Here is a 13,244-nt window from a genome sequence, read left to right as displayed (position 1 = left end):
GAAATGATTTACTCTAAAACACTTTGTCCACATTGGCTCTTTGGATGTGTAAACATCAGAGCACTACACCCCCATCATCCCAGGCTTCACATCTCAGATTTCATTAGCCAATAAAACCAGGTTTATTTATAATAAAGTTAAGCCTTTCAAACCACTGACCATGGAAACCAGATTTTGAAATAATTCAGATTTGTGTTTCTGTTCTTTCTAATTAAGGGTAATATCGGGAAGCGCAGACAGTGGGAAGCATTGTTCAAGCACCATGGATTTAAGCAAGAAAATCTGATTATCAGCTCATGTCAGAAGCCAAGCGATAATGCAGCTTAGCATTTGTTTGGGCTTTTTCTTTGGCCAAAAGATAATTACCGTTCATGAGGCCTTACGTAAGTGTATCTAATATCTAAGGCCCTAAAATTTATGAATAGCAAAAGCATACAATGGGCAAAGAAGAATTATCATCCTTACTATTTCTATGCCTTGCTCCACCATGATAATTTCATTACCTAGCCAAGTCGAACCTCTAAAATCAAAGTATCGTTTCTTAAAGGACAAGAAGTTGAACAGGTTTTCTGCCTGACTTCCTCCGGTGAGAGTTATTTCTGACAGACAAGATGCAGATGAGGCCGAATTTTAATAGGAAATGTACCGAAAGGGGACTCGGAGTTACCTAACCAGGTCATTGCACAGATGTTAAGCTGGAGTAAAGACGATTTCTTCCACAGGCCATTATTCCTCAGGCTTAGGCCACTGCTGACTGTGAAGTTTCCTGTTGAGCGTATAAACAGTGAGAGCAGGAAAGCTCTAACAAACAGCACAGTGTCTCGGGATGCACTGATGAGTGCAAAGCCCTCTGAATATGCATCTCAAGAAGAGAGGGCAGAAACGCAGAGCAGAAAAATGACATAAAATAGGCGCTTGAAATTTGGCACAGGAAGCCAAATCTAAGGGTGAAGACGTATGAAATCGGGTTATGTAGTATGTAAGATTCAAGGTCATATGCAGGAAGTCTTGTTCGCAACCACCTTAGTGGGGTGTGTGACATCCTCAGCTATTTTCTAGCAAGATATTTTGCTCTCCTGTCACTACGGAACAGGAATAGTACCAACCCTTTGTTGAGTGCTTTCTATACATAGAGAGCATCATCATAAACACACTAAACATTTCAACCCCTCATAGCAACCTTGCAGAATCAGGATGATGTCTACTACACTTTACATGTGGTAAAAACGATACGGAGAAGCCAGCTCGCCCCTGCCACCCTAAATTTTATAGAGTTCTTGATCTTATTGCCAGTCATAATTAGAGGCAGCTTTATCTCTCCCTTGCTAATGGGTAGCTGAAACCATTCACAGTTCCCAGAACTGATGCTGTGTGATCTCCTCTCAGTCTGCCTGTGTGGTGGTGACATTCACCCAGACAACATCCTGAAGCAAAGGGAAGATGCTGGGTCTCCGAAGCAGAGTTACAATGGTCCAGATGTGAGCATCAGCAGGTCACCACACTCTCCCCCTGAGCACAAGCCAGGTAGAACAGTGTCCTGAGTTCCCTGCCTCCTTCCCATGGTTCCTGGGGCAAAACATGGGTCTGAAAACCCTTCAAGAAGTATCAAGTGCCATGGATGATTCACAGAGGTAGGCACCCCTGAGTTAACAATAGATGAGGAAATTAATTTTTTGTAAAGACCAAAAATAATTTCCTGAACTTTAGAGATGTAGATGACTTGATTTAAAGAAAGGCCAGACAATATCAAAATCCAACAACAACAACATTTATAAATATGTATTCTCAGCTGGGCTGTGGTGGCGCATGCCTTTAATCCAAGCACTTGGGAGGCAGAAGCAGGCAGATTTTTGAGTTCGAGGCCAGCCTGGTCTACAGAGTGATTTCCAGGACAGCCAGGGCTACACAGAGAAACCCCGTCTCAAAAAAAAAAACAAAAACAAAAACAAATAAATATGTATTCTCAGTTTAGAGATTCATTGTCTGTCATAACCACAACACAAGGTGAATCCTGGCTCTGCCAAGAGCAAACTGCCTGAGTTTTCTTTTCTTTGCCTCTGTTTTCTCACCTTAAAAGTAGCAAAAATAATAATTCTGCTCCAGTCTCTGTGAGACCCTGTGAGCCCTGCTTAACTGATTGGGTGAGAGTTGTTCTCCATCCCCTCTAACTGAAGTGGCATGCAAGGGTGTAAACCAGGTTCTTTGCATGTATGTTATGGCTGTTAGCTGGGTGTTTTGTGGGATTCCTAACAGCGGGGCCAATGTTTCTCTGACTCTGTCTGGTCTTGGGACTCTTTTCCTCCTGTTGGGTTGCCTTGTCCAGGGTGTGAGGGCTCTTGCCTTGCCTGATATTATCTTATAGTATCCCTTTTTGCCATATCTTGGAGGCCTGCTCTTTCCTGAAGAAGATATAGAGGGGAAGTACATCTGGGGGAAAGGGAAGGTGGGGGAAGCTGGGAGGAGTGGGGGGAGGGGCGACTGTGGTTGGGATGAACTGTATGAGAGAAGAATCTACTTTCAGTTAAGTATTTTTTAAAATCAATGTTTCCTTCATACTTACTTGAGACAGCTAGAACAGGAGACTGTGGTCTAAGCTATATGTGGCCATTTCACCCACTTCTGATTACATTCACATTTGTTGGTAAACTGTCTTCTTGGGAAGTGGAAACTATGTAAGACAACCAGGCCCCTAGAGATTCGTGAGGATTGAGTTTATGGAGATGATGAAGCAGCAATAGCAGTGGATGAAATAGCTGACATTCTCAGGCACAAATCTGCATAGGGAGCACAAAGACACTGCTTCATATCCCAGAATCCTCGGCCTTATCCCAATGGTCCTCAAGCTTCCTAACACGGCGACTTTAATACAGTTCCTCGTGTTGTGTTGACCCCAGCCCTATGCTTATTTTAGTTGCTACTTCATAACTGTAGTTTTTGCTACTGTTATAAATCATGATGTAAGTATCTGATATTCAGGGTATCTGACATGGAACTCTGTGAAGAGGTCATTTGACCCAGAACCACCAAAGGGGTTGCAATCCACAAGTTGAGAACCATAACTACCTTAGCCTTTCTGCTCTGGCTTCCGTCCTAATAAGATGTATACTGATGAGGAAACATAAATACCTCATAAGTAGATGGTGGTCTTTACCACACTGAACTAGGGGTTACGTCATTCATTGGATACATGCTACACATTCTATGAAATAAAGTATACTGTGTCCATTTTTACAGAGACAGCAATCCCACCTAAGAGTAGCTATCAAGGATTGAGAGAAACCATCCACATTGAAGGGAGAGCCCCAGGTTCCACAGCGCAGTGATGATATGACTCAGAGGGTGAAGAGCTTGCCTTACAGGCATGAAGTCCTTGAGTTCACCTCCAAGGAGCCATGTGAAATTGCTGAACATGTCCAACCCAGACACGGGGAAGTGGAGCTAGACAGCCATCTTCGCCTAGCTGGCAAACTCCACGCTAGTGAGGGACTAAATCTCAACCGAAAGCAAAAGCAAAGTAAGGAATGAAACCAATAGGGATGTTCTCTAGCCTCCACATGTAAACACACACACACAGACACACACACACACACACACAGAAAGACACACACACAGAGACACAGACACACACACACACACAGACACACAGAGAGAGACACACACACACAGACACACACAGACACACACACACAGACACACACAAAACCTCTGCTAATAGAATGTCAACTCTGAATAAGACAAGGTGAGTTAGCAGTATCACTCTACTACCAAAGTCAGACTTAGATGCCACAAGAAAATTTCAGACCAGTATCCCCCAACGAATAGAGGCTTGAAAATCCAACAATGAAGATCTGGGAAACTTAATTCAATAGTACATAAGAATAATCGTGTATCATGACCAAGTAGAATCTATGCTTAGAATTCAAGGATGGTTCAATGTTGGGGGGAAACGGATGCAATATATTAATAAGTTTAACATGATTATCGCAGTAGAAACCAAACTAATGTATCTAATGATTCAATGAATTTCCATGATAATGAACACTCAAGAAAGCTAGGAATAGGAAGAAACCGACTTACATAATAAAAACCCTTTTTGATATCCCCACAAGTCACATTATATTCCATATTAAAAGACTCATAGTTCGGAGCAAGACAAGCTCTTGCATCTATTCAGCATAGTATTAGAAGACCCATCCAACATAAGTAAGTTAAGGAAGAAAGGTAATGGAAGCTACACATGTTGGAAAGGACAATGTAAAGCAATCTCTCTGAACTAGTGATATGATCTCATATGTAGAAAACCCAGAAGATTCCTACATCAACCTATGAGTAGCTGAGATTGCAGACTTGTGCCAACAGGCCTGGTGACAGTCTTTAAAGTAATGTAGAAAACAACAACAACAACAAAACAAAATGAATTATCCAAAATAGATCCCATGGTTTCACCTGGGATGAAGAGAATGAGAATAAGGAGGGAAAGACTCAAAGCTCAGTGACAGAAGCACAGGATTCTGTGCCTGTGAGTGGCACACACACACACACACACACACACACAAGTGTGTGCCTTCACAGATGTGTCCATAAGAAGGGGTCCACAGCAATGGCAGAGGCTACAAGCACAGCTCTACACTGCCTTCTGTAGTCATCTGAGGAGCTCTTCTCAAGGAAAGCCAGGATTATTGACTGTGCTACAGAAAGTCATCTCTGCTACCAAAGCAGCAGCGATTGAGTTTGTTGGGAAGATGTCTTAAGAGATTCAAGCACGAGAATTAACAGAAAGAGCAGTACTCGGGGAAAGGATAAGCCTAGGCAGTGTGGATGCGGCTTTACCATAGCAGTGTGGACGTGGCTTTCTCAAGAGCTATTTGTGCTCAGTTGTTTTTTACAACTGCCTACATGCCGATTTGGGTGACTTGTAAAGTTGAATTTCAAAGGGCTGCTGAGGGAGTCAAATGAAACTATGTCATGGTTTCTCAGGGGTACCAGTTAGGATCATACTGAGAGAGTAGAACCCTGGGCTCCAATAATTAAACATGGAGAAAAGATGTCTCTAATAAAAATGAGAAGTTTGTAGTTTAATTTATAAGATTTCCAGAAAAATTTAGTGAGTGGTAAGACAATATTTGCTTACACTTTAAGTATGAGCCATTTTAACTTAATGTAATTTAAATGATCTCTGTGCAAGGAGCTGGAGAGGTGGCTCTGCAATACCAAGAGGGTCCAGAGTTAGGATCCCGATGCCCACATGGCAAGCCAGAGTCCCACAGACCCTGTATCCCCAACTCCAAGTCGGGAGGGATCAAGAGGACTGCTGGGCCTTTCTGACTTCCAGCTTCTCTGGGAAAACACCAAGAACCAGGTTCAAGGAGAGAACCTGCCTCAAAGACATAGAGAGAGTGACAAAGGGACACTCGCTGCCTCTTCTGGCCTCCATATGTGAGCACAGAACATGCATGTGCATGCACATTCATAGACCCATGCATCCACACAAATAAGTGAACAAATGAAATAAATCATCAAAACACATTTAAAACTATAAAAATGGAGCAATGGTTCTTTGAAGGCGACCTTCGGTGCCAGTGTTGTCAATCAGGCAAGAATTCTTGCCTTTTTTTCTGGTGAGAGATAATCAGGCTCCAAGGTGAGAGAATGGGTTATCTTCCTGCATCTTCCTAATTTTTCTTGTCTGCCATCTTGCCTCAGAGCATCGCTCTTTCAAATCCAATTCACCCTGTTGCTCTCTTAGGTCACATTTGCCGTGTTCTGCTTTTCTGCTCATCCCAGGTGACTTCTCTCTTGCATGTATTTTTTTTCATCTTTTTGTCATTTTGCTTTCCACTTTAGCAGATTTTCTACAATTTTCCTTCAATTGTCTATGAAATTTTTTTGCTTCCAACAATCACATATTTGATTCTGTGAGCTCCCTCTGCTCGCTGATTGCCTCTTTTTAAAGGACACAGCTGTTCTTAGCCCCTGCCTTCTTCAGAATCCCCCAGGGTACTAATTAGATGTCTTCTTAGAGTGAGGTTTTTCTCCGGGTTTCTGAATGCTGTCAGTGTTCACCATTGGCATTCTCTCTGTTGGATTCTCTTGGTCCTTCTCTTTGGTAGAATTGGTTTCCCTTGAATTCTGCAAATCGTTGATATGCTGAACAAAATTCAAGTTGATGAGTCACTTCTGTCTTTGTGTAGAAGAGTCTCTTTTTAAAGAGTTCAGGGCTTCCCATGATGAGGGTGACCTTGGTAGAAGGGAAGTGTATAAGCCAACTGACTTCATTTCAAGAGGTGGGCTAGCCTGTGCTCTTCTGAATGATATAATGAAAGGACATCATTTGAAGGCACCAACTTCCATATCAAACCTCCTGTTCTCCCCTAAAAAGGCATTTGCTTTCTTTGAAAAACATGCTCTTCCAGTTTTGTCCTGCAAAGGAAGCCTGCCTGCACACCACCCCTGCTCCCCACACAGCAGAGAGCCATCTGACTGGAGAATGCAGTGAAACAGGTACCTACGCACCTTTGACTCAAAACTCTCCCCACTCTGTCTCTTCTATGACAGCAAGTGGTTCCCATCTTCATTTTGCCCTAAGTAGGTTGATCAGGAAAAGTGCCTGTCGTCCCTATCGTCCCTGTCGTCCCCATGCTCCCAGGAGATCTGGATCTCAAACTCAGCTTGTCCGGGAAGGCCATCACTCTGACAGTCAGGATGAAAAGCTCATTTTTTCGCCACAGCTCTAAGTCAGTATTCCCAGCCAATCTGGTATTTTGATCGCTCGTGAATTGAAATTGATGGAAAAACAAAAAACCTGTTACACCTTGGCAGCTTAGCTCCAAAACCATTTTCCAGTATGGTTTGATTTTTGTTTTATTTGTTTGCCTGTCTTGTTCAACTTGAGTCCTACACCAACTCCTTCCCATGTGAGGAGGGCATTTCCCACCGGGAAGCAGTCTCCAGTGGATGGTCACAGTAGCTATCTTCCAGACCCAAGCATCATGTAGGTATCTGCTTCATAACCTTTAACACTGTCTCAGGTTAGAACTTCTAGACATCAAAGAGGCCCTGACGCCTAGGCTGCAAGCCAAAGACAGGGGTTCTTCTCTGACGCTCTCCCAAGAGCTATGGAGATGAAATAAGCTGCCCCAGCACATGGCTAGACTCTCCCTGTGGCCAGTGTACTATTTCCCTGCCAAGACCCTTCCATGCTACTATGGTGATGTAAATTAGGCCCCAGAAGCAGGTGTCTACAAAAGTATATGTATTTAAGCCTTTCTAGCAAGACCATGTAACTACTATATCACACAGCAATTCCACCTTAGAGGAATGTTGCCATTCAACTTTTGAGAAATACAAACTATATTATTCAAGTATATAAGATATATATATATAGATAGATATATAGAGATATATAATTTCATTTCTTAATTATAAAAGTGGTAACAGTTCACTCTAAAATCTTAAACCATACTTTACAGGGTGCAGATTTTACCACCCTTGAGATGATTAAAAGTGAAAGTATTCCTAGGTGCTCTTGTGGGTTCTGGTGTTTATGTATTAAAATAATGCATGCACTCTTTTCTGTAGATGTAGCAGAACCAGATAGAGCTGCTTCTGCATGACCCTAAAGAGTAAGGATGCCCCACTCAAAATTAAGCTTACTTTCAAAAGCCAGCTAGGAAGCAATTCAAGGTTTTACTGAAGTCACGCAACAAGTGTCACCTCACACAAAGCGCACTGGGCTTCCTGACACTCTACATCGTTCACTTTCCTTCCTAGAGTCTGTTCTTGTGCCCCTCCCCCACACCACCATCCCTATCCTTCCAAAAGATCTATATCCCTAAAATTCTTCTAGTTCTAGTATGCACACACACACACCACTCACACACACACAATTCTTCCCATCTTGCCTACACATTAGTAAATCCTGCCCATTCCAAAGCCACTAAACCTTCTAGAATTCTTTTAGTTCTTTTCTGTATCCATCACTTAATTAACCTAAGAAAGAGGCAAGTGTGGCTAGAACCTCCAAGCAAGAGAGCATATCATTCTTCAGAGGCCACTAGAAAGATCAACATTAGCCAGGCAGTGGTGGCACATACTTTTAATCCCAGCACTTGGGAGGTAAAGACAGGCAGATTTCAGAGTTCAAGGCCAGCCTGGTCTACAGAGTGAGTTCCAGGACAGCTAGGGCTACACAGAGGAACCCTGTCTCAAAAAACCAAAACCAAAACAAAACAGCAACAACAAAAAAACAGAAAGAAAGGAAGAAAGAAAGAAAGAAAGAAAGAAAGAAAGAAAGAAAGAAAGAAAGAAAGAAGGAAAGAAAGAAGGAAAGGAAGGAAGGAAGGAAGGAAGGAAGGAAGGAAGAAAGAAAGAAAGAAAGAAAGAAAGAAAGAAAGAAAGAAAGAAAGAAAGAAAGAGAGAGAGAGAGAAAGATCAACGTTATGAATACACACCTGCACATCACTGTGATCACACTGTGATACACAATGCTACACTACACTCTGATACTCTACAGCTTGCCTCTCCGTACAGATGCACCCACGTGGTCATAGCATCCTGACTCATTAAAGGCATGCAGGATTATACAGTAGTAAGAGTGATCCTCACTGACAAGTGTGGAAGTTGTTTCTGACTTTTTTACAGCCAAAAAGAATGCTTCACCAAATAAATCTTGATGCAGTTATCTCTTTACATGTAAAAACTATAGATATTTGCTTGATAAATGTTAATTTTTATCTCGTGGGCTCAACCTTATATTATTACTAATGTGCATGAATATATCTATATACTTATTTATTTTAATTTAAAAATATAATTAGCATAATAATATATAAATATATACATACTTTATATGCACATACATATTTTTAATTGTGTAGATCAATGAATAAGGGATCATATAACTGAGGTATGGCTGTAAACTACAACCAAGGATGTCTATGGAGAGGATGTTCAATCTATGAAGAGGATGTCTCTGCTTAACTGCTTTAGAATTCAACTTTCCCCTCCTGTAACACGAGGAAAGCATGCTTGAGAAACTATATGGAATAAAATGAAGCCCTATCTGTGATGAGACCTGGCCCCAGAGCACTATGAGAGATCGCCACTGAGCTAAAATCAACATCCATGTAAGCATCTGAGTGCCATGAACATTTCACAAACAGAGGAAAACCCCAGAAGTATTTGAAAGTCACGGTGTGAAAGACCTGGATCTGGGCAGCAGGCTTTGGGAGTACTCTGGTCATAGCACATAGCACTCTATCAAGGCACGTTAGCTGTTTTAACCTTCCAGTGATAACATCAACAATTCATTTTACAAGAACATCATTTCTGGTCTTAAAAATAAAAATAACCTAAGATGGGCTGTGCTGGAGAGATGGCTCAGGGGTTAAGAACTCTTGCAGTTCTTCCAGAGGACCTGAGTTCAGTTCCTAGCATCCACATGGGCAGTTCATGAAGGTCAGTAAGTCCTGCTCCAAGGGATTCACTGCCCTCTTCTGGCCTCCACGGTCACCTACATCCAGGACAGACAGACAGACAGAGAGGTAGGCAAGGCAGGCAGGCAGACAGAAACACATACAAACACGCACACACACACAAGCACAGACACACATACACATACACACAAAACAAATCTTAAAAACAAAATCCCATGGTAACAGCTATGTGTATACATGCTAAAACACTGGGAAATTTAAATATTGTCATAGGTAAATGTGTTCATTATACAGTCGGTGACAATGCTGAGTGATGGCCAAAGGAAGTGAATGCATTCCTGACCCTAGAAAATACAAAAGTGCAACTAATAGCAGGACTTTGAAAATGACTTAGATCAATGTTAAATCATAGCCTTCATTCATTCATTCATTCTTCGCTCTATGTGATTTAAGTGATCTGTATTCCAGGCACCATAGCAAGCTTCTGGTGCACAAATCTTCAACATTTTCCCTTTAAAGATATTTAATTTTGCATGGTGTTGCCTATTGTTGTCTAGAGTATAATATAAGGCTGATAATTTATATAAAGGTATGTGCATGTAAAATACACAACATATTTAGCAGACATAGGCTTCTTCTCTCCTTCTCGACTGGTACCAGGTAAATCAAAGATGTATTAACACGCATGGATATGCTAAAGAACGCACTAGCCAATCCGAGCTGAAAGATGGGCAGTTCTAGCCAATTAGGTTGAACGACACAGAACCTTGCTGGTGAGGCCTGGTAACTAGACCTGTGTAACCTGTGTGCTCAGAAGTTCCTATAAAGCCCTTCATTTGCCAGGTGGCAGCATGCCAGAGTGGGAAGATCCTAATTAAAAAATAAAAATAAAAAATAAAAAACCTCAGGGGACGCCACAAGTTCAAGTGTCCTTGGAGTAAATTGAGAAATTCCAGCCTCAGTTTCCTCTTCTAGGAACCGAGTGGTTCGGCCGCATCTTCTCCAAAAATGCTTATCAAAGCAGCAGGTCATCACTTTGCGATCAACTCACTTCGAACTAAACAAGGAGCATCACTCGACCCTCAGAGACGGTCCAAGAGCTCCAGAGAGGTAGGCTTCCCCACATAGCTGATAGATTTTTTTTCCATTGCCAAATATATAACAGATGAAGACTAGTAAGTTAAGAAACAGTTAGTGCTGAATATAATAGCCCATTTGAAAAAAATTAACCAGTCACTTCATGTTTTTAGCAAACACTCTTACCATTGTGTGGCATTTTATTGTCCCCCTGGGTGAATAGAGCCTTTAAAATGTATACGCCTGAACTGAATGCCGTGTCAAATCTATTGGCGCTGTGTGTTTAAACACCTGCATCTCATCATCAGCCCTTCATAATATTGTTAAACAATCATTATACTTCTGATGAGTGGTGGATCCAAATATATCCTTCCGTGAGATGTGCTCACTCCTGTTTTATAAGTAACCCATTCGTGGCAAATAAAAGCTACTCAGGTAGACCAGCGCTCACCCATCCATCCATCTAATGTGCAATAAAGCCTTTAAATTGTTATAATAAATTGTCCTGTGTCATCTCCTCTATTAGACAATCCTCGCCTGGTTGTATAAGAATGATCAATGTTTGTTTACTCAAGTTCTAAATTTCACTTGCCTAACAAGATTAAAAATCTTTTCAAAAAAATGTTACTATGAAATTTGGCTGAGTGTAATTTATCTCCGTTTCTTCTTTGAATGGAAACTTTGAGGCAGGCATGGTGGTGTACACTTTTAATCCTAGCACTCAGGAAGCAAGAGAATAAACACAAGTTCTACGCAAACCTGGGTTTCTCAGCAAGACCCTTCCCCAGTCAATATATCAATCAATTTGAGAGAAAAGCTAATCTTGCCTTACAGGCCATCTGTATGCTATTAAAAAAAATAAACAGTGTTTGCTGATCCATGTGGAGAGACTATCAGAAGGACTGACTTAGCTACTTCCCAAGCAAACAACAAAAGACAGCAATGTTCCAATCATGGGGGCCAAAAGGGACGAGCCCCACAACACGGAAGCCAAATAAAGAAGGTATTAATGAAATAAGGGAATGCCAGCCTCTGCCATCCTTGGGAGCACATGGCTGGAGTCACATCTTACTCACCGGAGCTCCACACTGCCCCTTGTGAAATTGATCTTTCCATGACAAAGTTTTTGCAGATGAGGAAGCATACAGACTTAAGATAATCTCTCCCAAAGTCACCAGGAAGAAACTGGTTAAGGACAACATTTGAACTCGGTCTGTCTAGTCTCCGAGTCTGGTTAGTTTGTTCGTTTGTTTGTGTGTTTGTTATTGGGCTGTTGTTGTTGTTTCGAGACAGGGTTTCTCTGTGTAGACCAGGCTGGCCTTGAACTCAGAAATCCACCTGCCTCTGCTTCCCAAGTGCTGGGATTAAAGGCATGTGCCACCACTGCCCGGCTGAGTCTGTTTTTATAATCAACATTCTCAACTACTTATTCAGTTTCCATCCTCGAGAGCCAGGGCCACTGGAACACAGGTGCCAGCGATCTCAGTATACCACTGCTCAGTAACTAAGAATAAAGAAAGAACTCCATAGTACAGAGAATCGGCCTTTGGATATCTGTAAAGCCTGGACCCTAGACTGTCTCTGGCTACTGATATAAACTCATCCCTCTCCTCCCAACTCTGTAAGCTTTAAAGTATTCTGATCAGCATCATGTCCATGTGGGGAAAGGAGGCTTCTAGATTTAATTAAGTACTCCAAGACATCAGCCAATAGTAGCCTTCCTAAGTCACCTGTAACTTGAGCCTTTGATTTCCAGTCACGAAGTCATTGCAGAACAGTCTGTGATGCCGGGAACTAGCAGGACCCAAAGCGTAGCCCCTGCAGTGCAGGCTGGATGGCTGAAAAGACTCGTGAAGCAGACTGAAACAGCACTCCGTCTGTTGTTTCTGCTGCTGCGGCTTTTGCGGGAAGAAAAATCTTCTTTTTTTCTGAAAGAAGATTGAATACCCACTTGGACCATCGAGTGTTGACTCCGGGTCCTACACACATGGTAAGATGTCCTGAAGACCAGGCCAGCATCCCAGCCATCAGAACCTCAATTATTAAGAAAATTTCCTCATGGAAACTTTACATCTTCTACCTCCAAGAAGTCACACCGAAGGACCCTGTTGAACCATAGTCCTACCCTTCAGTCAGAGCCCAAATGTGTTCCCACGTCTCAAGCAGAGATGCAAAAAGTGCAACCACAGTTGATACTCGGTGTCATCTTCCTATTAAGTTGAGAAGGATGTGGGGGCCACATATATTTCTTGGGTAATTCAGAAACACTTCAGGTAAAGAGGGCCATCGTATCAGTCATCATTATGGAACTATGGGTAACCTGGACTATCCTGAGCAAAAGAGATGCAACATTAATTTCCTCTTTTACCCTCTCCTGCTCTGCATGAAGAAGGAAAATCTGGACCCATCCCAGACCATCGATAAGCTGAATGCAAACTGGGGTGCCTGACAGATGCCCTCACACACGTGTTTGCATGCACAATCACTCCTTGAAAATAAACAAGAATCAAGAATCAATCTAGTCTGCAGAGTCTAGGCTTCCATCCCTAGGGCCAGATCTAGCCCCTGGTCCAGAGGAGAGAAGTTAGCAGTTCTGTGAGGTTAATCCAAAAGATGGAAGGAGAAAGACCAACAACTCGGATTATCATAGCCAGATTAATTACAGCAAGAGATTAATTAAAGCCATCTTTTTTACTCATGTACACAGGCTGCCTCCCCCTAAGGAGGGATTCA

At 42.1% G+C, this 13,244-nt stretch overlaps 1 protein-coding gene across 3 annotated transcripts in view; it reads right to left on the bottom strand.

Moving 5' to 3' along the window:
- The window catches only part of CUNH12orf42 (chromosome unknown C12orf42 homolog), a 156,950-nt gene that overhangs the window by 77,210 nt on the left and 66,496 nt on the right, over nucleotides 1–13,244 (bottom strand). For 2 of the 3 annotated variants that reach the window (XM_021174791.2, XM_021174795.2), the window contains exon 4: nucleotides 12,242–12,439. The exons of the other annotated variant lie outside the window; for it this stretch is intronic. In XM_021174791.2, coding sequence (XP_021030450.1) covers nucleotides 12,242–12,439 — 198 coding nt within the window. The remainder of the gene's footprint in view (nucleotides 1–12,241; nucleotides 12,440–13,244) is intronic. 3 annotated transcript variants of the gene reach the window in all.

This window comes from Mus caroli, unplaced genomic scaffold, assembly GCF_978045245.1.
Source record: "Mus caroli unplaced genomic scaffold, Mus_caroli_1 scaffold_9, whole genome shotgun sequence".
Lineage (NCBI taxonomy): Eukaryota > Metazoa > Chordata > Mammalia > Rodentia > Muridae > Mus > Mus caroli.
The sequence above is the reverse complement of the archived record's forward strand: the minus strand, read 5'-3'. Positions and strand labels throughout refer to the sequence as shown.